Genomic DNA, 26,103 nt, shown 5'->3' with positions numbered 1-26,103 from the left:
TGTTTTCATCGATTCAAAGTTATGCTATATTGGTTGTTAAAGTCTTGCAAATGGAGCTTGGGATTAGATTGAGAAAAATTATCTTATGTTTGATCCGTCTTATGTGTTAAGACTCATATGTAATGAGACTACGAAAAGGTCACATAAGATATTTTTTCCTCGAGATTATTGATTGGCAAAGAATTTTAACACTTAACAGTATAAAATATTAAAACATCCTTTGATAGATAAAAATCCGTTAATTAAAATCTTTCTTTTTTCAATTAAATAAGAAGTGGGTTTCCATTAAAAAAGTAATAAGTGGAATTATAAAAAGATTATAGACTCTTTATTCTCTTTCTCATTAAAATAATAATAACTCCGTGTCCCATCAAAAAATAATAATAATAACTCCGTGAAACAATGATAAAAGTGCAAAAGATTTACAATGATTAGTTGATTACCATATATCTCGCAGCCACACCTCAATAAAAGGGTAAAGATAATTTGCATCTTATTAAGTCAGCAACAAAACAAACTGCCGGTATGAAACACTTTGTTTTTTTTTTTTTTTTTTGAAACTCGGTATGAAACACTTAATCATATGCAAGAGTAGTTATATCATGTAACCACTATATACGTGTTGTGAGATTTTCACATCTATAACCGACATGTTTGAGAAAGGATAGCATTCACAGTAATAGGTGTATAATTAAAAAAATGTGTAAAAATTACATATTTTTTGTCCAAAAATTAACCACATCAAGTTTAAATTTACTAATTCGCTACAGTAATCATGTAAATTTACACTGATATTATTCATTTGGTGGGTGGTTGTTGTTGCGTGTGAACAAAAAGAAACAATTAAAAACATTTTAAAAAATTGATATCTTAATTAAATGAAGTGTAAAATAAATAATCTGAATTGAGATCTTTTTAAAAGTAAGTATATCACATAAATTTTTTTGTACGAACTAATGTAAATGCTTGCATGACATAATTTTTTCATATGCACCGTCCAAGGGGCTGGCCTTCAACTTGACCTTGACTCAGAGGCAAGGCAAGCATAAAGCATTACATATGTAATTGAAGTCTTTGTTGGGCCAGCAATGAAAGAAGAAAAAAACAAACAGATTAATGACTTACAACTCAAATGAATTTGTTTACTAGGTCGAGTCCATAATGTCCATTCGGTGCGCAATGCATGAATCCACCGAACTCCATCAGCTTCCTATTATCTTCCACCACTTCATTACCTTTTTGACTAGCAAAAACAAAGAGTGAAGGAAGGGTTTTATTTTATTTTATAGTATCTTTTTACTAATATATTGTTGAATCTATGAGCTACATGATGATACTTGTCCATTTCTTGATATAGATGGGATTCAATCCCAATAAAATCTTACTAATTAAGTTAGCTAACTTATCCAAAAAAAAGAAGAAAAGGGTTTACTAACATCCACAAGATATGTTTTATAATTAATTAATGTAGTTTTCACATTTATAATTAAAAAAAATGAAAAAAAAATTTTGGGCTAAGCTCAATTAGGAAGACCAAGTAATAATAATAATAATAATATTATTATTTGAAGAAGGACCAACTAATAAGGGGACGGTTTCTATCGATTTTTCCGAAAAAAAAAAAATAAAGAATAAAGGGACGGCATGCCAACAAACCAGACAAGCCATTAAATTAGTGTCTTATACTCTTATTATTTAGTGTTAATATTAGAATTACAAAATGCTTTACTTCTTCTTGACAGCGGCCTTTTGATTTTATTTGACAAAAATATTCCCTTTTCTTTTTCTGCAAGACAAAAAAAATATGAATGATCTCTCCCAAAGTTCCATCAGAAAATAATGACAAGGGTGGCAAGTTGCTATAATGTGGGAGAGGCTTGAAAGAATAGGAAAAGGGTTAATCCATCCCTAGATTAACATTACTTTTTTTTTAGTACGCGACTTGAGTAACATCTCACATGCATACACACATCACAACTTTATCATCTTTCACAATCTTTTTCATAATTTTCTAAAATTACAAATTATAGTTTTATCCGTTTAACAATTTTAACATTTTTTTATTAAACTTTTATAAATTTTTATGTCATTGAAGTATCACCAACCACATCATATTGAAGACCTTTTAATAACGGCTTTAGCAATGAGTAAAATTTAGTTGTACTTTCTTTTCAAATATTTATACATTAACATTTGTGATTTCAGTTTCAAAATAATTATTCTTTATTATCAAATCAATATATTAACGGATTAATTCTTCTTCTTTCTTTTTTTGGGTCGGATTAGATTCAAATTGCTTATTTGACAAACTTTTATTAATTGAACTAATTAAATTCCATTGTAACTAAGTTTTTTTGCAAAAAATAAATAAGTAACATAATTATGAGTTTTGTCAAGTTCTTCTTTGACAATGGAAATACTGTACAGTTGTACCATGTGACAACCAAAGAACCTTCAAGGAACGCTCACCTTTTCTCAGTGCAGTAGAGCGTACCAGCATGGCCTTGATGGGCTTTAATTTCAAGCCCAACCCCACATTGTCGAATCGAATATTCTTTTACTTTTCTTTATTTTCTGGGCCATAGAAATATTCGAAACAAAGCAACGTTACCGTTACGCACAAAACAATTGCGACCCTTCATTGTTATTAGATCCAACGGCCAGTTTATAGTAGCCGTTATTTTCAAAAAAGAAGTGTCATGTGTGTTTGTGGAAAATCTCGAATTTCGCTTTTCATCTATTTCATACGCACACACTGACACCCTTCAATTGTTGGGTTTAGTCTCTCTCTTGTGAAAAATTAAGGAACTTTCTTCTTGAAGGTTGGTGGGCTTGTTTTATTTTGTAAAGAAAATTTATGGTATTTTGGATTTGTTGCTCTTCATTTTTCTTGTTCTTGATAATTTAGATGATGGGGTTTTAGTGGGTTTTTAATTGGCTTTAGTTCTCTTTTGTGGGTTAATCTTGAAGGTGAGTAAAATGGATGAATCAAAGGAGAACTATCCAAGCCTCATTAGCCACTCAAGTTTTCAAGAAGGTAAAAATTGAAGTTGAAGTTGAAGGTTTCTTGTAATTCTTGTTGTTAGTCTTCTTTGTAGTTTTGACCAATCAATTAATTTAACAAAATTTATCTTGAAGTGTATGGCTAGAAGCTTGGAATTTAAAATTTATCATCTCCCATCTTTTTTCTTTTTTCTTTTTCTTTTTTTTTTTTTTTTTCTTTCAAATTTTAAAGAAGGTGCAGGAATGGAGGGTTCCAAGTTCATGAAGGAAATGGGATATAATCATCGAGGGGCTTTAAGTAACATCAATCAGAATATTGTTGGAGCTAGCTTGAACTCTTATATGACAAACAAAGCAGAATTCAAAGGGTAAAATCTTCTTACTCTTTTTAAACCTTTTTGCCTATCATTAGGTTCTATTTCTATTAAATCTTTCTAATTGATTTTAATTATATAATATGTTCAGGAAAGATGTGATGTATGACAAAACAAATACAAGGTTAGAATTTAGAACTAACAGTTTCATTGGATATGCTTTCTACATTGTGAAATATTTCTCATAATACTGAATGTTATTTTTTGATGTTTGTTTAGGAAGTTTGCAGCACAAATGGTCCAGCACTGCCATGGAGAAATATCTGTATAAGATGATGTTTTAATTAACTTTATTTCTCTTTACTTATAAAAAAAATATTTTGAATTGGTATTTAATAGATTGATTGTCCTATTAGGAAGCTGAGAAAGTAACCTCATTGGCTCCAAACCCAACTAGCTTGGAAGATTGTACAATAATAGATGTGGAGGAGTATGATGATGCTAGTGATGGTCAAGTTCCGATGTTTGTGAAGCACACTGAAGCCATGCTAGATGAAATTGATCGAATGGTAGGTGTATATAGTAATTCTCATATATTTTTTGTTGAAATGGATTGAAGGTATATTTTTGGCCAAGCAGCATCATTACAACTTTACATTGAATGACTGTAGGAAGAGATTGAGATGGAAGATGTGGAGGAACCAGTTATTGATATCGACAGTAGTGATCTGAAAGATCCACTTGCGGTTGTTGAGTACATAGATGATATAACTGCTTACTACAGGGAAACTGAGGCAAGTTTATTTGCTATCGAAACACACAAATTGTACAAGTGTTGATTGATGTTCAAATAGTTTACACTTTACAATGTTCAATTCTTTTGGCTAATTGTTCAAATTATTTGATTATACTAGTAGTATTACTACAACATATAGGGTCTTCTGAATTAATGATCAATGATTAATCATAGACTTAGATATCAATGATACAAGTTTTGTTTCTGCAAAAGAAGTGCACTCTTCTTGAGGGTTGGAAATAGAAGAGATTGTACGATGTACACCATGATGTGATTGAGAGGTATGAGGTTGTAAATATGTTAGAACCAACATTAGGTGGACAGCATTTTCTGCATCAAGTCCTAAATTGAAATCTTTCAACCAAACAACAGAACTTGAGAAAGGTCCTATTTTGATTATTTGCGGGTCATTAAATGATGTAAAATCTTTTGAGCATTTGCTTAATAATGAAGATTTTGTGGACATTAAAAAGTATGAATATGAAAGCACCTACTTGTTTTATGGGATGACTTAAACCCATGAATCTGTTGTAGGCTTGTAGCTTTACTTACTCCCTCACATTCAAATATTGAGGTATACTGTATACTTTGCTATAAAGTGGATCCATTTATTTTGTTGAAGTTCCCTTTATTTGTTGTCATCATGCCAATCACTTGTGTTTTGCAAAGACGTGCATTCTTGAGGTTTGGCAACTTGTGAGAGTTATTATATGCCATAAGAATGTAGCTAATTGGTTAGATCATCCATAGTTGATTCTCTAAACAATCATGCAGAATTCTAGCTGTGTTTCTCCAAATTACATGGCTCATCAATTCGACATCAACAAGAAAATGAGGGCTATCCTTATTGACTGGCTTATCGAGGTAAATGATTCTAAACTGATTTGCTTCTGTGAAGGGAGATATTGAGGATGTATTTTGGTCATCATGTAGAAATAAAAAAATTTACATTTGATCTGCATAGCACTTGAAAGCCTTTGCATAACCGTTTATAATGAGCAAAATCTCCGTGTTTTGGAGTCCATATTCATGTTCTTTTCAGACAGAAATATCAATTTCACCATTCTTTCAGAAAGGAATTACTTTTTATTGATTAAGGCAGTTGTAGGGACATCCGAGTGACGCTGAAAATTTGTACCTGAAATTTGACAAATGAAATTGGTTGTATTAACAGGTTCACTGCAAATTTGAGCTTATGGACGAGACCCTATTCCTCACTGTCAACCTTATAGACAGGTTCTTAGAGCATCAAACAGTTCTCAGAAAGAAGCTTCAATTGGTTGGGCTGACAGCCATGCTATTAGCTTGCAAATATGAGGAAGTTTCTGTCCCTATTGTGGAGGATCTTGTTATGATATCAGACAAGGCCTATACAAGAGAAGAAGTTCTTGATATGGTAATATCCGTAATTGGTTCTCGCTAGTTTCCTTTCCTCCCTTTCACTATTAAATTAAATTTAATGATTTCCCTTGCTTATAGGAGAGATTTATGGTGAACACATTACAATTTAAGTTGTCTGTGCCTACTCCATATGTGTTTATGAGGAGATTCCTTAAGGCAGCTCAATCTGACAAAAAGGTCAATAATCCAATGTCATAGAATCATCTTGATTTTAAATTAGATTTTTTTTTGGGTCAAAATCGATACTTATAAGTCAGATTTCCACCTATGAAACTGAATCAGCTCGAGCTCCTATCCTTCTTTATCATTGAGCTATGCCTAGTGGAGTACGAAATGCTCAAGTTCCCACCGTCTTTGCTAGCTGCTGCAGCAGTTTACACAGCTCAATGTAGTCTTTACTGCTTTAAGCAATGGAGCAGAACTATTGAGTGGCATACTAACTACTCAGAAGATCAGCTTCTGTGAGTTGTTTTTGCTAGCTTTTTTGTCTTGAACTTTCTTAGTTTGGGACACATTATTTGTGGAAATTCAATCTAATCCATTTGCTTAACAATGAAATGATGTTCATATGTGCTAATAGAGAATGCTCCAAATTGATGGTTACTTGCCATCAGAAGGCTGGAACTGGGAAACTCACTGGAGCATATAGAAAGTACAGTACTTGGAAGTTTGGATATGCAGCAAAAGCTGAACCAGCTCGGTTTCTTCTGGATCTTTGACAGAATGAAAGGATAACTGAACCAGCTAGGTTAGTATTTGTGTTTTCTGTGTGTGCAACTGAGCAACAGAAGTTGCCTTAAGAAGTCAAGCATGTTGTTTCTTCTGTTGCCAGCTTCTATGTTCCATGTCTCAGAACTGTTGTTTAGTTAGAAAATTATGTTACTTTCCGGATAATGTTCTGTAAATGGGTGATGCTTCAATGTAAATAGTTGATGCTAAAGTCTGGTTTGAATGGGTGATGCTTCAATGTAAATAGTTGATGCTAAAGTCTGGTTTGAATGGGTTTTTTTTTTTTTAATGTAAATGATTGATTTCTAGATCTATTTCATTGTGGTATTTTATCTTCACACTCGATGCTAATGTTTAGTATGTACACGCATGAAAACCACTTAAAAAAAGGAAACATACCCTATGCACAAATGTCAAAAAATTAAATCAGTAAAAACAAGAATATCTAGAATATAGTTGCCACCATTTACATCAAGTGGAAATTGCCATAGTTACCACAACAAATAAGTAAGTCAAACACCATTTACACCAGTAAAACAATTTAGCTTACACCTGGTTGTAAAACAGACATAATATGCCATAGTTACCACAACCAATAAGTAGAGTCACATTGCCTCCCTTTTGTTCCATATTCCGCAATTTCTCACTTAAAGTCATAATTGAAGCTCAAATGTCTCCTTGTCTTTGATGCCTCTGTAGGTCCAAGTGAAGCAAGTGGTTGTTGTGTTTCAGTCTATTAATTTTCACCTCAAAATATTGTTTTCCTGTTTGGTTAATGGGACTGAAAAATGATCTTGGTTTTGCATGTAATGACTATGAGCTGGCCTGCATCGATGAATATTTTTCAAAAGTTGTTTTTCTCCTCTTATAAACTCTTCATTTGCAAACCCCACACAAGAAAAGTTTGAATTTATATTTATAAAAGTTCACCTTATCCATACACACACGCACACAAAAATGAAACAAAACATAAAACAATCCAATCTTAAATTGAAGAAAAGAACACTCACTGCTAAACTACTGCTGGATCAGCAGTTCAAAAATACTAGTTAAAAAGATAGATAATCTAAAATGTGTAAATCCACGCACATGTATTCATGTAGCCCACAAGTTATTTTAGGCAGCTTGTATTGAAAAAATAAAACTTCGATTTATTTCAGTAACACACATTAAACAGCAAGAACATCAACCACAACATCAAATTGTAGACAACCATCAAGCATATATTGAAAAAAATATATCTTCATCCTATTTTAATAATACACATTAATGATTAAACAGCAAGAATATCAACCACAGCATCAAATTCTAGGCGGTTCTTAATATCATCATTACTGAATCCGACAGGCATTAAACCTTATAATCCCTCTTTTAAACAGCTAAAGTTTAGTCAATTTTTGATAGTATCCAGTTCACGGTGTAGGACCATCAGAGGATAGCTACCTTAGGCAAGCCAAACAAAATCTCAGCCAGCTTCTCCTTGCTTCCTGTTAAAAAATCATCCCCTCTCAAGGAGATCCACTAGCATAGATATCTACTGGCTAGCCCCTAAAAGCTTTGATCTGATAAATATGCTCGACCAGTCTATCAGAAGCTTCAATCTGCCACCTCCACAACTTCAGCAATGCCTGCTCAAATGTGTGGGGAAGGGTATGAAAACCCACCGGGGATGGTAGACCTGAGAAACCAACAATTAATTTCAACCGGTTGAATAGTGAAATTTCAGGACCAACTTCTCTCACTGCACATGACAAGAACTTCCCTGGCCTCCTCCTTAATACTTTTTCTTGCCATGATTATGGGAAAGTCTAAAAATCAAGGAAATTTCACCTTCAAAAGCAATAGAAGTGCTGTTACAAAACTTCCAAGCAATGATGCTTATATGCAGACAACTATAAGCCTGTTGGATGCTTTCTTCACCATGACGGTGGATACACATTTGTAAATTGTTTGAAATATAGCAAGGAACGGCAAGAGCCTTGTAATTCAAAGACATGGCCTAGTTTCATTTATGAGGTGAACCAAAATTCAAATTCTTCCTCTCTCATATATCTATAATTTCAAATATATGTTTTTAATTTTATTGCAACCAAATTATCTTGACATATACTTTGTCATATCACATTATTCAAGTAACAAGAATGCTCAATAATTCATTTTTCAATTCATTTATAGGCAACTAGATAAAAGTTTGATTTTTTTTTTCTTCTTGAAACCATTGTATTTTTTGAGAAAAAAAAAAAAAAAAATCAATGGCGTGATCACGTGATTTTTTTAAAAATAAAAAATCAATTTTATTTTTTAATACTTTTGATTAATTAAATGTCAGTTATTGTGCAGCGTTAAACCGTTTTTACTTCATGTCAAAAAATTCGAGTTCAGGTGGGATCAGTGAACCCCAACCCTTTTTGCCACATCGAATCAAGGGTGCCCCCAAAGTAGAACAACACTCTACCACGTAATGGAAAATAAGGTGAACAAATATTAATCTATAAAGTATAAACAGTTTGATACAGTACTTATAAAAAAAATAAACCCCCTGCGATCGCACTAACTAACCACTAAATAAAGATAGCTTCTAATTCACTTCAATTTATCCTTACATCATTTGATTGTTCAAAAAGCTTTTAACACAAAAATATTTTCGCATAGGTAGATTATAATAGAATTGTCAACATAAACCGAAAGATTCGTGTCAATCATAATAATGAAAGCTGGTTTATTTAGAACTATTATGGATATCCATAATGATTCCCGACCTGCCTTCTCCTCAGCCTCATGCTGATATCCAAATGCTATTGGCTCGTAATATTTAAACCATCTAATAATAATATTAATAATTGAAGATAACATTCAAATTATCATGCAAGATAGAGAAAGAGATAATGTGGATAAAGTTTATAATAAAGAATTTATGGTAAGGCCAAATGCCATATATATATTATATATATAAAACCGAAGTTTCTGAAACTCTCACAATTTTTCTTGTCAGTACAATATTTAAATAAAATTATTTTTTTAGTCCAAACTTAACCAAGAGTGAAACTTTATTTCTCTAATAAGTCCAACTTAAACTCAAACTCGTCATTATCATTTTTTTTTAAAATAAAAACCAAAGTCTCTGAATCTCTTACAATTTTCTGCATCAGCATAATATTTAAATAAAATTATCATTTTATTTAAATAAAATTATTTTTTTAGTCTAAATTTAACCAGGAGTGAAATTCTATTTCTCTAATAAGTCCAATTTAAATTCAAACTCATCATTATCATTTTTTAAAAATAAAATTATTTTTATTTAATCAAAACTTAATAAGGAGTGAAACTCTATCTCTCTAACAAGTCCAACTTAAACTCAAACTCAAACGTTGATAATCTATATAAAAAAATTATGATAGGACTAAAAAAGAAAAAAGAAAATGACTCATGTTGATAATCGTGGCAGATAAAGCATCTCTATTTTTTTTTTGGAGAAAAATCAAATATGCAACCTATGTCTTCCAGACTAGAGAACGATAAATTTTTATTTGGTATGTTATATATAAATTTGTTGAATTTGGTTTGGCTCTGAAGTAGAATTTGGGGATTCTATAAATTTTAAAGTTTTAAGTCTTGGGGTTTTTGGTATTTGCGTCTTAGTAGGTTGATCTTAATTCTTCACCTTAAATGCTTCTTAAGTTCATGTGATTTTTTGTTTTCTTATTAAAAGCTATATTTTTGGTTGATTAATTATTTGTTTAGATTAATTTCAATTAATTTTTTTTTCAAAATGTTTATTTACACATTTTTGGATTTCTTTTCTTCAGAGGCAATAGTTTTTCTGTGTATCGTACGGGGTAGCGACTAGTATATATATAAAATCAAAATCTTTGAAACTCTCACAATATTCCATGCCAGCACAATATTTAAATAAAATTATCTTTATTTAGTCCAAACTTAATAAGGAGTGAAACTCTATCTCTCTAACAAGTCTAACTTAAACTCAAACTCATCATTATCATTTTTTTAAACAAAATTATTATTTTTAATCCAAACTTAACAATCAAAATAATAATAATCCCTTAAATTAAAATTTGATAGGTTTTTAAAAGAAAAATTAGAAAGGGATAATGATAAGTTAATGAATAATAATTATGGGGGTAAAAGTCCATCAGTCAACGGTGGGCCTTGGCACCCATGCGGGGCCCAACCATGACAAGAAGTGAAGACATGGCCAGAGGACTTCCAGCCCAACCCTGTTGGGTCGGGCCGGGCCTGCTTAAGAGGCGTCCGAGGAGGAATGTCTCCTCGGACGCATCAAATAGGAACCCAACGCGCGCCCTTCACATAGTGGGAGATCATCCCAGACCGTAGGAAATGCTGGATGCGCAGGGGGGCAACCACAACTGCCGCATTAAATGTAAGGAAGCTACTTTTCCAGCCGCATTAATGTGGAGAGGACAGGAGAACAGTATTATCTTGGCCAGTGCAACTCACAAAAAAGGAAGGTGATGTCCTATGGGACAGGCACTCAAGTAGAGGCCTAGATGATCAACAAGTGTAGGGCCATCATCATCCGAAGGACGCTATATAAGAGAAGAAAACCCCCATGACCAGGGGATCGGGAGCCAGAGAGAGCAAAAAGTAAGGAAAAGAGAGAGAAAAAGAGAGAAGTTCTATAAGAAAAGTTCAAGTTGTTGTTTCATGAACGGCTATCCCAGGAAGCTTAATAAAACGTTCCCACGTTTACATGGTTGCATGGCTTACTGACAATTACGTGCACTCTGTCTTGACCTAGTTCTTCGACCCACTCTCTATAAATTCATTGTTGAGGGTCTTTTGGGCCAGAGTAGCCTGCTCACTGGGCCTGGGCCCCAAAATCCGCCCTTACAATAATCATAACCTAAAAAATTAAACTAGGCAAAAAAAAGAAAAAATAATTTTGTAGGGAAAAAGTGATGAATAATTTCATTCCAAATTACATAGATTCGATAAATTTCAAATTAAAATGTTACAAAAAATGATAACCTTGGGAGATTTAAAAAATATAGTGGTTGAGAATTTGAAAAATATAGTTGCTAGAAATGAATAGATGAAAAAAATTTACTAAAAAAAAAAATTACGTAGTACTTGATTTCTTGAAAATAAAGTACCATACAAAAATAAAAATAAAAATAAAAGATAAAGATAAATCACTCCACAGTCCACATTCTAAAATATAGAGTCTAAATACAAATACTATCTTAAATATTTATAATCCACTTAATAATATAAAATTTACAAAAGAAAAAAAAAAGTGAAAAAAAATTACCCAGTACTTGATTTCTTAAAAGTAAAGCACCATACAAAAAGAAAAAAAAATAAAGTAAAATCACCCCACAGTTCATAATCTAAATATTAATTACTATTTTAAATATTATAATTCACCTAATAATATAAAATTTACAAATGAAAAAAAATGAAAAAAAAAAATTTTACTTAGTACTTGATTTTTTGAAAATAAAGTACCGTACAAAAACCAAAATGTTTAAAATTAATGAATATATTTTTTTTTTTAATATGGACAATTTTCATTTTCTACCTAATGGAGTAATATTCTTACAAGACTTTTTAAAAAGTTCAAAAAAAAAAGACTATCAATAATATTTAAATTATATAGGTAAGAATTATAGTATGCATTTTAATGTATATATTTTAAATATATTCATGTATATACATGTGGTTACAAGCTAATTATATGTGTAGTCAATTTTTAAATAATTGTACTCACCCAATATAAAATAATGCAATACTTGTATGTATTTGCTAAGTATTGGTCAAAGTTAAGATCTTTTTTTTTTTAAGAAAGTCTAAGATTTTTTTGCAAGCATGATGCATATGTCGTCTGAATATTTCACCAGATTAGTAATTTGCACGTACAAAATTTTCAATGTAATATCAATGAAAGCATAATTTTTTAAAAGTCAAATGCAATACATCTCTTGGCATAATACACTTAAATTTAAGAATGAAAATATTAGCAATTTCAACTAGCTATATAGATTGTAAAAAACAATTTAATTTTTTTACAGATTAATTACACAAGTAATTTCAAAAGTACTATTGACCTACCAACTTTCAAACTAATGATTGAAAATATGAGTAATTTTGACTTGATAGGAAATTTAATTATTCATGAAAATGACTTTTACTAGACTCCACGTAATAACTCAAGTTTAAGATGAATAAATAATATTATTATTCTTTCCTAAAATATTTACAATTGAAAACGACGCCGGTTCTATAGACTATAATTGGCAATTGCCACCATTTTTCACTTCACTGATTCACTCGCGAACGAGTTGATCTGAGTCACAGAGAGCGCAGAGCTTGTGGAAGTACAAATCAAAAAAATGGAGAACACGGCGATGCTGAAGGACTGGTTCGAGCGAGTCGACTCGGAGAAAACCGGAACCATAACAGCTCCTCAGCTCAAGGTTCTTCTTCTTCTTCTTCTTCAACTCCTTTTTTGTCTATTTCAATTTCCAAAAATCCCTCTTTCTTCTCTATCTTTTGCCCTAAAAAAAAAAAAACGACGACTTTTGACCTTTTTCCCAATTCGATCAGAGCGCTCTCTCCGTCGGAAACCTCGAATTCTCTCTCTCCGTCGTCCAGCAAATGATCAGGTCTCTCTACTCTATACGTATCCTATACGTATTTTTACATATATCTATACACATTCGTATATACTGTATCAACTGATGATGTGTGTATTGTACGGTACATGTTGCAGGATGTACGATTTTGACAGAAATGGCACTATGAGCTTCGATGGTAACTGTTTTTTCAAATTCGTTATTTTGGTTTAGTTTGATTGTTTGGGTGCTTAGAAAACTTGTTCACGATTTTGTTAAATTTGTTTTCTTTCGTCAGAATTCGTTGCACTCAACAAGTTCCTTCTTAAGGTCAGAAATTCCTATATATGTTTATAATTCAGAGATTAAAATTTTTTTTTTGGGTGAAATTATATGATTTTTACTTAAAATTATGTTCACTTGTTATTTTAGTACGAGTTATTAAGGTGACACATAAAGTGGTAAGTTGTGAGTGGTAGAGGGGGTGATGCTGGGCGAGTTGTGGCACAACAGTTGAGTTAGCAAGCTCATTTGGGTCCCACTTATATCACTTTATCAGCTATAAATAGAATTATTGAGTTATTGTTTATTGGGCAAAACTTAGAGTTTTGTCCTTGTTTATTAACCTTGCTGCTATAATAGAGTTCTTCAAAAATTGTAAGCCTACCAAGTTAGTCCTTCTGTAACCTTGCTTTTATAACAGAGCGCCATTTGGCTTTATCAAATTTTGCCACATAAGCAAGCATTATAAATGCTAAGGTTACAAAATGACAAACCTGGTGTGTTTACAATTTTTGAGTAAAAAAAAAAAAAAATTTCAAATTTCAGGACTAAAATAGAACTTTACCCAAAAATGTTAGGGACTTAATGCACATTTAAAAAAAAATTATAAATTTGTTTGTTTCCAAGTGGTGGTGTGGTCATTGTTTTTGAACAATCCTGATATGATGATATATTGAGTTGTTAGGGATAGATTGTTAGAGGTGAATTTAGCTGGTGCTATAGACTGATTATGTTGGTAGTTTTGCCTTTCAATGAGATGTAGGAGCAGTTGTTTTATTTTGACTTGTTTTTCATAGTGGTGGTACCTCTTTGTTTTTGAAAACTATTGTTATGATGAAATATCGGGTTGTCAGGGAACTGTGTGAGGTACATTTAGCTGGTGCTAGAGACCAATTTCTGCCAAGTTTTGGCTGAAGGGTTAAACGTGTGCATTTTATGTATCTCTGTGTAAATGTCATCGCAGGCCATATTATGTCACATTTCTGATATGTAGATTCTGGGTACCCAATTTCTTTCTTCTTCCTTGATGAATCACCTTAGAAGAGTAGAAGAATCAATTGTATCATTAAGTTTTATTATCTCTTATTCTTTTACATTTTTCTACTTCCGATTTCTTTGCAGGTTCAACAAGCTTTCTCTGACCGAGAAAGGTGATTTGTTTTTTTTTTTTTTTTTTTTTTGACACGCTATTCTGTTATATACTCTAAGCCTCCGATGTATTTACATGTTCATAAATTCACATGATGTGATTGTTAAGTGATGTAACTGAGTATTTTATTTGCCTTAATTATCTTTTCATGTTTTGTCATCATTACAGGGGTCGTGGCTATATTGTTCCGGATGACGTATATGAGGTAGTTTTCTGTAGATATATGAAAATCCAGAATGTTTGGATGAATAAATGAGGTTTCCTTTATCTGACAATACTATTGATGAGAAACCATGTGATTACCCTAAGTATCTTTTTTTTTTTCCTCAACTTCTGAGTGATGGTTACAGTCGTTGGTGAAGATTGGTTTCTCATTGGACTCTCCTGCTTTTTACACAGTTTGCGAGGTAGAGCTTATATTTTTGACAAATAAGACTAGAAACTTTTTTTTTTTTTTTTTTTTTTGGGTTTTTTGATAAGTGCTAGAAACTTTTATTATGAAAATTATGTTTAGAATTCTTTAATCTCCAGGGCTGATTTTCTCCGTTACTAATTTTCTCCTAATTGCTCTAGCAAATGTTTAGGAAGGCTTATGTTTTCAGTTACATAAAGTTTTGAATAATAACACCTAGGGATTTGGAATGATAAAGTTATAAAATACACGTCTGTGGGGCATTAGTCATTGCACAACAGACTTGTGCATGTGGTTCACATTCAAACTGGTGGGCACCTTCTTTTAGTGCTTCATGTGGCATATCTTTTTCTAAAAGCTTTTAAAGTTCAGAAAATCACAATTTAGTAGTTTAATTGGTGATAGTTCAATAATTATTTTCTTGACCTGTTTGGCGTCTCTTTATATAGTAGCCTTTTAAGTTCAGCTAATCATGTTTCAGAAGCTTAATTGGTCGTAATTCAATAAAAATTTTCTTGACCTGTATATTAAGCTTTTATTCAATGAAGAAGATAGGACTAGGGAGGTACTCAAAATTTTTTTTAAGGCATATAATAACTTGTAGCTAAAGTTGTGTTTTCTAATAATGCGTGTTTTTTTTTTTTTTTCCTGTTATTTTGACTTGTTGAATTTACATGTGACTACCTCTTTGAGGCTTTTTAAATTTTTGCTGATCATGCAATTAAGTAATTAATGCTCCACTTTTTGTTTCTCTGCATTATAGACTTTCTGCTGTTATGCAATCTTAATATTGAGGTATTCAGTTGGTTTTATCAAGTTGAAAATACTTATACGATTTTCCATGGTTGCTCAGAGCTTTGATCAAAAGAAGAATGGGAGATTTCGGCTGGATGACTTCATATCTCTTTGTATATTTTTACAGTCTGCTCGGTAAATGTCCCTTATACTCGCAAAAAGTGCATGTTTAATGTTGTACCTTTTTGATTTAGTGAAATGTGGGCGACAGTACAAGTTTAGGGCATGGTGGACTGGTGGGTATGCATGGTGCCCATGGGCTGGTTTTGGACTTATATTTGATGGATCTCATTAAGTCATTATAGTCTTCTAGGTTTGATTATGCCAAATGGTCTGCCCTAGCACATGTAAACTCCTACTCCATATGACACATTACGTGAATTGAGACTACTTAAATCTGGAATAAATAAGTTATATTCATTAAACTATATATACTATTCAAATATTATTGTGCTACTATGAATTCCTAATCTTGTTTGTTGCAGGAATTTATTCAGTTCATTTGATACAGCAAAGCAAGGCAGGGTGACTCTTGATCTCAACCAGTTTGTCTTTTGCAGTGAGTACACTGATTCCCCTACAAGAGAAATTTAAATGTACCCTAATTCATTATGATGGTTAACTTTTACTTCATTGTGACCTTTCATGACCCCTTTAGTCTTTACAGACTGATTATGATTAAGCTCTTTGAGAGAATAAACCAAAGAGAATTTCATCCCATAAAAAAAGTCTCTGTTATAAACTTCATACCTGGATATATCAGTGATCTTCACTGTAAAAGCCTTCAAATTTTCTTTGTATCACCTGCATCTTGTGGTGAGGGGGAGGGTTGTTTGGGACTCTACAATCTCATTGATCCCATCCTAGATTTGCTTGATTTTGAAACTCTCCATAACTGTTAAAAGAGTGCAAAACATTGCTTTAAAGTGTGCTAGTTTTGTGATATATGCATTGTCAAGTAAAATATTTGAACACGTTGCATTATTTTCTTGTTCAGCTGCAAATTGTAGAATATGAAATCAACTCCAGAATACCAGGCAAAGGTGACTAGCAGATGTGGTACATTGCCTCCGTACATTTGTCTGATGTTTATACTATATTCGATTTTTCTGGCTCTGTAGTTCTTTTAATACAATTGTTGATACTGAAAATTGCTTATTTGAAATGATGATGCCAAGCAAGATGTGCTTTAGTAATGGCCAATGTGTCTCAGCTCAAGTCTTGGTTTGTTTTTTTGCGTTGTATGATTTATATTCCTTTAGTTAGTAATCTTACTATCAAAGTATCACCCATTTGGATAGGAACCATACGATTAAAAATACGAGTCTTGATAATGAACAAATGAGGAATGATATGGATGAGCTTATATCATGAACCTAAGGCCACCTCAGTGTATCCTTTGACTTCAACAAATAGATAGCTTTGTCTTGGCACTCCAAATTTCAATGACAGGGAATTCAGATTGTTTCAAGCTAGTCACCCCATGATTGATGCAAGACATTTAAAGACCAAAATGTGCAAGATAATTTGGATTTCTTCTCTATCTTCTCGGTTGGTACCTAAGTAGCTTGAGCATTTAACCTCGTTTTTGTCAATTGTCTTTAGTCCAAGATCCAAATATATGCTAGCTGTAAGTGGTCTCTCGCCTACTTTTGCCACACATTAAAAGTAGTACCAGTCCAAGATCCAATACCACCCTGAATAGTTGTATCTTGTAAAACAATCGCTCATTCATCCTATACTTCTCTAAAGATGACAGTAAAAAGTCGCCAAGTGAGACGCAAGGAAAGTCCATTTGTTGACTTAGATTATCTAAAAGAGCCCAAGTATGTCGTCTTTGATGTGTCTCGGGGTGACCAGAAACACCAGTTAATCTCCATTTGAATCCATATCTACTTAGTAAAAATTGCATTAATTAATATGGTTGAGGGAGAAGCTTTGCACCTTCAAGTTGCATTCTTGACGCCACATTAAAGCTAATCCACCACTATTCTCAGTAAAAATTGCATTAATATGGTTATGGCCTATTCTTCTAGTCAGTAATCATACTACCACCAATTAGGATTGGAACTACGTGATGAAAAACACGAGTCTTGATAATGAAAAAAATGAGGAATGATATGGTTTGAGTTTGTATCATGAACGTAAGGCCACCTAGTGTAACATTTGTCTTCAACAAATAGCTTTGTGTTGGCACTCTAATTTTCAATGAGAAGGAATTTAGAATGTCTCAAGCTAGTCACCCCATAATCAATGCAAATGTGACATTAAAGAACCAATGCAAAACAGAATTTGAATTTTTTTGCTATCTTCCAGGTCAATAATCAAAGTGTGAACTCTCTATTCTCCATAAGATCTTTCATAATCTGTGATTTACTAAAAATGCATACACGGGAAAACCCAGCAAATTGGGCCCAAGCAGTAGGACATGGGGCAAAATGGCCCGTTACCATTAATTTTGGAAATAATTTGCCCAGAAACACTGTTTCCGAACAATATAGCAATGTACCACTTTTTCTGGTACTCGAGCTTGGTGAGCTCGAGTACCATATTTTTTTAATCCACCGTGGCTTGCTGACATGGAAAGTTTAATTAAATTTTTTTTTAAAAAAAAATGGCCATTTAGTACTCGAGCTTGGTGGGCTCGAGTACTGTTCATGGTACCCGAGTCCATCAAGCTCGGGTTCCATTCTGTACTGGCAGCTTATGGACTGAACTCCTTAAAAATTGGCCGGCCAGTACAGAAAGGTACCCGAGCTTGATGGACTCGGGTACCACTCTCTAAATTTCAAATATCAAAACTTCCTCAACAAATATCAAAACTTCTTCCCTCACTACAAACTGAAAAACCCAGCTGATAAACTTCATTCCCACAGCTACTCTCTCAGTCACTCTCTCAATCTGCCTCTCACTCTCTCAATCTCCCAGCTGGTAGAAAATGTTATTGCGAAAAAAGGCAAGCATGGAAAGGTGAAAGCTTTAACGAAAAAGAATGATATCACAAGTGTTGGTCTAGTCAGTAAGAAAATCAAAATATCGGGAGATAAAGTCAAGGTTTTTAAGGAGAAGAAATCTGCAAGAGAGAGTTTTGTTTGTGGGGCATGTGGTCAGCTTGGACATATGAGGACAAACAAGAACTGCCCTAAGTATGGAGAAGATCTAGAAGCACACGTTGAAATTGCTGATCCAGAAAAGGCACCTGTAAAAATAAAACCTATGGATCCTTCTAGTCAGACCCAGCAGAAAACCAGACCAAACGGCCATTGTTTTCATTAATCAAAATATCAACTATCTCCTCAAGGAGTACAATAGGTTGCTTATAAAGGATTACTAAACCCTAGTTCTAATTGGCTAGGAAACCCTAATTGCCTTATTACAAAAATACCCTTAATGGCTAGGAAACCCTAATTGCCTTATTACAAAAATAACCTTACTTCTAAATTAAAATACTAAAAGCCCAATAAACTACTAGGACCTAAAACATAAAAATACAATTGACTTGCAAACATAAATAATATTAAATAATAATTCTCTTTCATCTCCCGCATCAATGCCACCCTCACATTCTCACATAGCTGCAGCTAGGAATTTTTTCACATGGGTCTTAAATAAAATAAGTAAATAAATACATGGATTTGATAATATTCAGCTTAAAAGAAAAACAAAAAGGTGTTTGTTAACTATACTACAACCAATTTCCATACTCATCAAACCAAGCACTATTGAATATCAATGAAAAAAAAATCCAATTTTCCTTCGTGGAAAGTTGCAGTCATGAGGTTAATAAGGAACCTTTTGTAGATATGCCCTTTTAACTTCATCACAATAATTTGGATGGCATTCTAAAATTTTAGCCTATAGCCCAAGATATACAAGAAGATTTTCCAAGTCAACTTTAAGATGGATGGTTTTACTTTGAACAATTTCGTTCAGTTAATGTGACTACTACTTTCTTGGGCAAGTAGCATTTGTTTTGATATTGGTTTTCTCTTGAGAAATTTATCCATAAATAATTCAAAAATAGCAACTTCAACACTTTTAAGAATTTAATTTCAATTTTTTAAATTAACAACCCAACATAAACTTTGCACTAAACTAATAAAAAATGTAACTAAACCTGCCAATACTTAAATGAGTTTTATCTTTTAGGACCACTTTTAGAATTGCAATAGGATCTAATCTTTTTTCAGAGGTTCTCACAATTGACCCCACAAAATAATAATAATAATTCAGTGGGTGCAATTGGCCCCACTCAAAAATATGTGTCTCCGCCACTACTTTCTCACAATCCTAGTGTTGCCACAAATCCAACTTAACATCCTCATTGTTACTACTCCTTTCATGGACATATTCAAAGAGGGAGTGGGTCCCTAAAATTTCAACATCTTTAGATCCAGTAAAACTCGAACTAAAACCGCATACTTTTGGCCAGTATTGTATGTTATAAATACTGCAGCTCTATCTAACATAATAACATAATGAATTTGTTCTAAATTGAATCTTTTCTCAAAAACTATGATAATGCATCACTGACAAAATGCATCAAAACACCCATGGTACACAGACTACCACCAATATGTATATATATATATATATATATATATATATATTGTATTACCTGAGTGCAGTAAAAAACACGTCCTCTCTTGCGACCTCGAGTCCTTGGAGGTGATTTGAAAGCTAGTGATTCCTGTACGACTTGATTTAATATGGAAGTGCTAAGCCTTCTTGACCTCTCCTTTTCAACTGTACTAGCAGCAACAATGATCCTGCACTTAGCATAAATGCGATTACTGTATAGCCTAGGACTCACTATGCTAAGATGCTCAGGTATCATATACAGTGTATGGAAAGGTATCTATAACTTCCCCACCAGGACCTACCCCCCAACCTAGAGTAGCTAGGTGGGGAAGTAAAATTAATCCTAAAGAATTTTCTTAGAGACAATTAGAAGTGCAGAGGAAGGATAGAATTTGGTAAAGAATGCAACTGGACTGTAGTTATGAAACAAAAGATATTCTTTTATGGTTCAGTTGAACATACTTATCAACATTATGACCAGCTATTGCAGTTGAATAAACAATAGGTGCCCAATCAAGAACACGAACTTTCTCCCTAACATCTTGCTCATAGTATGTCGCAATCTGCTGATTTTTATTTGGTATGGTATCCCATTTGTTAACGACTATCAGGCACCATTATTCACACACTTATTCACATATAAAGCATTCTAAGCCCCTTTGAAACTGATTACTACTTACTTTAATTGTTATGATTAAAGTAAGTAGTAATCAGTTTATTTGGTATGTCGCAATCTGCTCATCTTGCTCATAGTATGTCGCAATCTGCTGATTTTTATTTGGTATGGTATCCCATTTGTTAACGACTATCAGGCACCATTATTCACACACTTATTCACATATAAAGCATTCTAAGCCCCTTTGAAACTGATTACTACTTACTTTAATTGTTATGATTAACTTGATTAGTTTAAAAATTCTGTGAAAATTTGATATATTAATCTACTTGATTCCGTATGTTACTACTAAGTCACAGGCCAAAAGAGAAAAAACTCAAATTTGTTAGAGACACTCTTTTCCTGTTTTGGTCAATGGAACTGGTTTGCAATCAATGGCCAGGACTGCTAAAAGAAGCGAGGGTGCGATCCACCACATGCACACGCACTTGAAACTGTGGTAGACTCTGTTTATGATTTATATCAACGAGCCAGAAACTCTGTGGCAGGCTCTCTTTATTTGAAAAAATATTTCAAGAGGGATTTTTGAGAAGTTGGTGGTTGGAAAAGCAATCCTCAATTCCATATTTTCTCTTTTTTTTTTTCAATTCCAAAACATGGTAGCTTTTGCATATCTTCAGTCTTAGAGCATTCACATCACATTGTGGATAGTTTTACAAAATAGAAAAAGTGGCTCTTTTTACACATTTTGGCCTAAAAAAACACCACATCAGCTTGTCTAAAATTGTGCATTTATGCACAATTGCTACAGTAACTGTGCATATATGCACAGCTACTGTAGCTTTTGCATTTATTATTTTATAGTTTTTTCTCTCTCCTTCACCTCACTCTCTCATTTCAGCTTCTCACTCTCACCTCTCGCTCTTTTATCTCCGGTCCCTCAGTCCAGCCTCACCGACACAATCAGTCCAGCCTTACCAACACCGATCAGTCCAGACTCGCCGATCAGCCTCACTGATCAGCTTCTCAGTCTCACATCTCTGTTTTTTTTATCTCTGGTCCCTTAGTCCAGTCTCATCGACATGATCAGTCCAGCCTCACTGACTCCGATCAGTCCAGCCTCACCGATCAGCCTCACTGATTAGCCTCGCCAATCAATCCAGCCTCACCAATAAACACCAGACTTTGATCCTTTTTAAATTTTTTGTTTGATCAGTTTTGTTTGATGGGTATTGATCCGTGGGTATTGATCTGTGGGTTGATGGTGGCTGGGTTTTGATGATTTTGATGAGTATTGATCGGGTTGATGGGTATTGATCGGGTTGATGGAAGCTGGGGATTAATCATTGATGGTGGCTGGGTATTGATCGGGATGATGGTGGTTGGGTTTAGTAATATTTTATTTGAATAAACGTGTATAATAGACAAATTGATGTGGGTGTTTTGTAAAAATGAGAGTGTAAAATAGAAAAAGTAAGTTTTAGATGTGTAAAATGGAAAAATTTATGCACAAGCTGATGGGGATGCTCTTATGTTTGAATCTTAGGAATCCCCTATTCTGGTAATTTCATCTATTCCACATGCTTACAGCACTAAGGTCTACACTAATATCAAGGTTGTTGGATGGGATTACACATGATGGGGGATGTTAGTGTGTTTTAAGCTTGAAAGAGATGGCAGCCCACTTATTAGGGAGCTTACATAAAAAGACAGGAAACATGAAAAATATGGATTTTAGGGTGAGATGGGCAGGGGATGCGCACCCTCAAAACCTTTTTCTTTTTCCCAGAGAATACACACCCCACAACCTTAATTATGGACTAACCTTTTTTTTCCTGTGAGGTGTACTTATTCTAGTAATGATCTCCTTTTCAATAATAGAATCCTAAACTGAATTTATACATTAAGAGAATCATGAAGCACATGCAGGAAACACAATTCTTGTGTCACCCCAAAGACAATGCATAAGACCATAATTCACAGTAATTTAACATTTAACTTGGTCCACATAAACACAATTATGTGGTCCATCTTATCTTAATTTGGTCCGTACTAACAATGCCCCCCTTCTTTCTTTCTTTTTTTAGTGGAAATCGCCATTTTGTTAAATGATAGATTTGTAGTAGTATCTCTTTTCATTTACAATGAATGCTGGGGGTTTAATAATGTGGATTTGTTTGTCTATAACATAAGTTTACATTATTAGTGCAATTTAAAGCTATAAAAGTCTTCTATCACTTCTGTAAAAAAAAAAAAAAAAAAATAGCTATAAAAGTCCAAGATTTATACCTTCAGCCTTCAGTGCTTCCAATTTTTCATTCAAACACACTAAGTTCCAAAATCACCAACACAACCTCACAACACCCACACAATCAAACTAGCTAAGTTCTTCACAACACATTATTCACCAAAAACTAAAACCCAGATAAAAAAATTAGAACTTTTTTCAAAAAAATCAACATGCTAAGTTCTTCACAACACATTATGCACCAAAATTCAAAAAAGTATGAAATTTCTTGAAAATTTAAAACAAAAACCAAGACATGGAATTGCAGCGCCAAAACCAGTTGGATTAGTGAAAATTAAGAGAAAAAGAACTCAAATTTTTCGGAGAGAGAGAGCTTACAAAGAGCCATTGAAGGGGAAATGGCGAAGAAAGGGCGAAGAAGAAGATGAGGACGAAGACGACGTCGCACCACTGTCATCCAATGGAAAGTCCATTACCATCGCTCCTCCAACAACCACCACTTTCCCTTCTCCTATTCCCTCAGGCGCGACGGCGATGGAGACCACGATTCCACTCCCTACACGAAAGCGATCACAACGACGTTTTTAATTTCTGCCGCCGAGGGTCTGAGGGTGTGAGGGTTTGAACGTTTGGGGTTTGAACGTTTAGGTGTAAGTGAGAGTGAGAGTGAGACTGTGTTCTGGTAAGGGTGAGGGTGAAGAGAGACCTTAAATTCAGATGCCAATGTCAAGTGCCACGCTGGAACAGAAAAATAGGGTACTCGAGCTTACCAAGCTCGAGTACCACAAAAAGTGGTACTTTCCAATATATTTCCCAAACAGTGTTTCGGGCCTAAATATTTCAAAAATTAATGCTAATGGGCCATTTTGCCCGTAGGACATGTCTTTGACAAGATTAGAAATGAGAGAAGAAAAGAAAGGGGTCTCATAATACAATTATGATTCAAGGGTGCCCCCAAACATGGATCAAAGTTCTACCACATGGTAAAATAAGGTGAACAAATTTAATTTATAAACAATTCAATGTAGTACTCATAAAAAAATAAAACTACTATTCATTTGATACTAAATCTTTTCATTTCCATTTCTAAAAAAAAAACTTTCATTTTCTTATGAATCATATATAGATTAATCAAAATATATCTTATTTATGTAAAATTCTCTGTTCACATATAATACATATACAATTTAATCAAAATTTTACATGCAATTCTTATGTAATGAATTTTAAAAATTGTTACAATTTTTCCTGCATCCAAGGGTGGAGCCGCAGAGAGGGACTTTAGAGTTGTAGATTGATGATTATGAAAAATAATATCTTGTTTTTCAATTTTGCTTATAATTTTGTAATTATAAGGATCTGGTAACATGCTTTAATCATGATGTATATACCATTACGAAGTGAACTATTTATCTGCTAGAAGTGAACTATTCATCTATTAATAAGTCGTTTAATGACAGTTTCATCAATTACTTTATTGTGAAAGATCATATTGACTTGTTCCGTTGAGTGATGTTGGACAATGGATTTGAGTTAATGACTGTAAAACTTCATTTTATTGATTTAAATTTGCGTAAAAATTCAGAAACTATGGTCCTAATTGAATCAGAGAGACCCTAATTTATATTAGTGTCATAGAATTACTTTAGCTAGCACAGGGGAAAAGATTTTACATAATAAGTTAATAACATTGCAATGGAATTGTAATTTTCCTCCATCCAAGACAACTTTGAATATTTTCGATATTTTGCATAATTATATATATAGGGATAATTACACTTTACCCACCTGTGGTTTGCCTCTAATTCTATGTGTCTACCCGTGGTTTCAATTTTGACACTTTGCCCACCTATGATTCTCACCGTTACTGTGCCGTAACCCACCTCTCTACTTTCTGTTACTCTAACACAGAAAATGTAAAAAACAAAACCCCAAACAGATCAAAACACTCTCACTCAAATCTTGAACATGAAGAACATATAGAACATACCCAAAACTCAAAGACAAAGCCAAAGTCATTTTTCTTTCCCTCAGACTTTACTCTTTTCTCTTGTCCCACAACTTCTTTTTCAGATTTCCCTTCTCTCTACAATCCGACCCACTCTCTGGTGTTCATCAGTCGAATTGTTAGGTACCAAACCAAATTTCAAAGATATACATCCCGCCAATCACGACGTGAACAATATATATAACTTTCATCATTTGTTCAATCCAAAATCTACATGAAATGCGGGGCATACAATAATTGGAATGTGTAAACTACATTTGAAAGGAATTAATGAAAACAGAACTGATAATTAATTTTCTAAAGTTGAGTGCCACTAAGCCTAAAATCAATGGAAAAATATATGGATCAATCTGAACAGATATGAAAAAATGTGCGGCATTTTCCCTTCAATTTGGTGTGTACCACTGAATCATTGTGACTCAAAGACAAAGCCAAAGTCATTTTTCTTTCCCTCAGACTTTACTCTTTTCTCTTGTCCCAGAATTTCTTTCTCAGATTTCCCTTCTCTCTACAACCCGACCCACTCTCTCTCAGGGGTGTTCATCAGGGGTCTTCATCGTATTTACAGCTTCACATAATCATTACATTGTGACTTTCTCTTAATTCAGAGATAACTTTATGTTGGATATTTTTCCCATTTTGCTCAATGCAGCCAGCTGAAGAATAATTTGGCTTGAGTTGAGTCTAGTACCTTGGAGCATTTCGCTCTGCATCTGGTTCTGTGACCCCTTGACCACTTTTTTTGGCAGAAAAAGTTTTGTTTGCATTTGCATTTACATGTTAAAATTAATGGCCTAGTTTTCTATATAAGCATTTGACAAAAGTTTTGTTTTCATCTGCATCATCAACTTCTCACATCACATCTTTAACGTGTTTATGAAACATCTCTCAAGTGCGGGTGCGGGTGCGTTTCGGGACTCGGGTGCGGGTGCGGGACTCGGCAATTTTTGAAAAAGTAGGGTGCGGGTGCGGCGGGACTCGGCGATTAAAAAATTATTAAAAATATTTTTATTTATATTTTCTATATATTTTTACTATTAAAATATTCTTAAAAAACACATTAATATACTTGATTCACAAAACAAACAAAGAATAAGGCAAGAAACGCATCTGAGGTCAGAATTTCGGCCTCTCCGGCGATTTTCACGGCCGATTTCGACCTGTTTCGGCCATAT

The 26,103-nt window shown here is 33.5% G+C and overlaps 2 protein-coding genes across 3 annotated transcripts; both read left to right on the top strand.

Annotated features, from left to right (window-relative positions):
• The first annotated feature begins 2,640 nt into the window (after nucleotides 1-2,640).
• LOC115968029 (G2/mitotic-specific cyclin-2-like) lies at nucleotides 2,641-6,466 on the top strand. The gene is made up of 12 exons (XM_031087217.1): nucleotides 2,641-2,822; nucleotides 2,971-3,037; nucleotides 3,236-3,371; nucleotides 3,469-3,501; nucleotides 3,597-3,642; nucleotides 3,734-3,886; nucleotides 3,989-4,111; nucleotides 4,888-4,977; nucleotides 5,288-5,509; nucleotides 5,593-5,691; nucleotides 5,797-5,975; nucleotides 6,095-6,466. The coding sequence occupies exons 2-12, from the start codon at nucleotides 2,980-2,982 to the stop codon at nucleotides 6,231-6,233; spliced, it is 1,278 nt and encodes a 425-aa protein (XP_030943077.1). The 5' UTR covers nucleotides 2,641-2,822; nucleotides 2,971-2,979; the 3' UTR covers nucleotides 6,234-6,466.
• Nucleotides 6,467-12,558: 6,092 nt separating this feature from the next.
• On the top strand, nucleotides 12,559-16,707 carry LOC115968326 (sorcin-like). 2 transcript variants are annotated; one of them, XM_031087693.1, is made up of 10 exons: nucleotides 12,559-12,698; nucleotides 12,829-12,887; nucleotides 12,995-13,035; nucleotides 13,135-13,166; nucleotides 14,241-14,269; nucleotides 14,437-14,473; nucleotides 14,668-14,675; nucleotides 15,534-15,610; nucleotides 15,961-16,034; nucleotides 16,473-16,707. In XM_031087693.1, exons 1-9 carry the CDS (start codon nucleotides 12,615-12,617, stop codon nucleotides 16,002-16,004), a joined length of 411 nt encoding a protein of 136 aa, XP_030943553.1. In that variant the 5' UTR covers nucleotides 12,559-12,614; the 3' UTR covers nucleotides 16,005-16,034; nucleotides 16,473-16,707. The 2 variants fall into 2 exon arrangements, with proteins under 2 accessions (XP_030943553.1, XP_030943554.1); XM_031087694.1 differs by having other exon boundaries at nucleotides 14,437-14,476; nucleotides 14,619-14,675; nucleotides 16,473-16,590.
• The last annotated feature ends 9,396 nt before the right edge of the window (nucleotides 16,708-26,103 follow it).

The sequence above is a fragment of the Quercus lobata genome, chromosome 11 (assembly GCF_001633185.2).
Source record: "Quercus lobata isolate SW786 chromosome 11, ValleyOak3.0 Primary Assembly, whole genome shotgun sequence".
NCBI lineage: Eukaryota > Viridiplantae > Streptophyta > Magnoliopsida > Fagales > Fagaceae > Quercus > Quercus lobata.
Note: the sequence above shows the minus strand (reverse complement) of the source record. Positions and strands in the feature narration are given on the sequence as shown.

What these genes read in the sequence shown, in the direction of transcription:
- LOC115968326 (XM_031087694.1), top strand. Translation starts at nt 12,615, where the DNA reads ATGGAGAACACGGCGATGCTGAAGGACTGGTTCGAGCGAGTCGACTCG. An exon ending in GCTTTCTCTGACCGAGAAAG is followed by an intron (nt 14,270 to 14,436) that starts GTGATTTGTTTT and finishes TCATCATTACAG; the next exon opens with GGGTCGTGGCTATATTGTTC. An exon ending in CGGATGACGTATATGAGGTA is followed by an intron (nt 14,477 to 14,618) that starts GTTTTCTGTAGA and finishes TGATGGTTACAG; the next exon opens with TCGTTGGTGAAGATTGGTTT.
- LOC115968029 (XM_031087217.1), top strand. Translation starts at nt 2,980, where the DNA reads ATGGATGAATCAAAGGAGAACTATCCAAGCCTCATTAGCCACTCAAGT. An exon ending in CCACTCAAGTTTTCAAGAAG is followed by an intron (nt 3,038 to 3,235) that starts GTAAAAATTGAA and finishes CAAATTTTAAAG; the next exon opens with AAGGTGCAGGAATGGAGGGT. An exon ending in TATGACAAAACAAATACAAG is followed by an intron (nt 3,502 to 3,596) that starts GTTAGAATTTAG and finishes ATGTTTGTTTAG; the next exon opens with GAAGTTTGCAGCACAAATGG.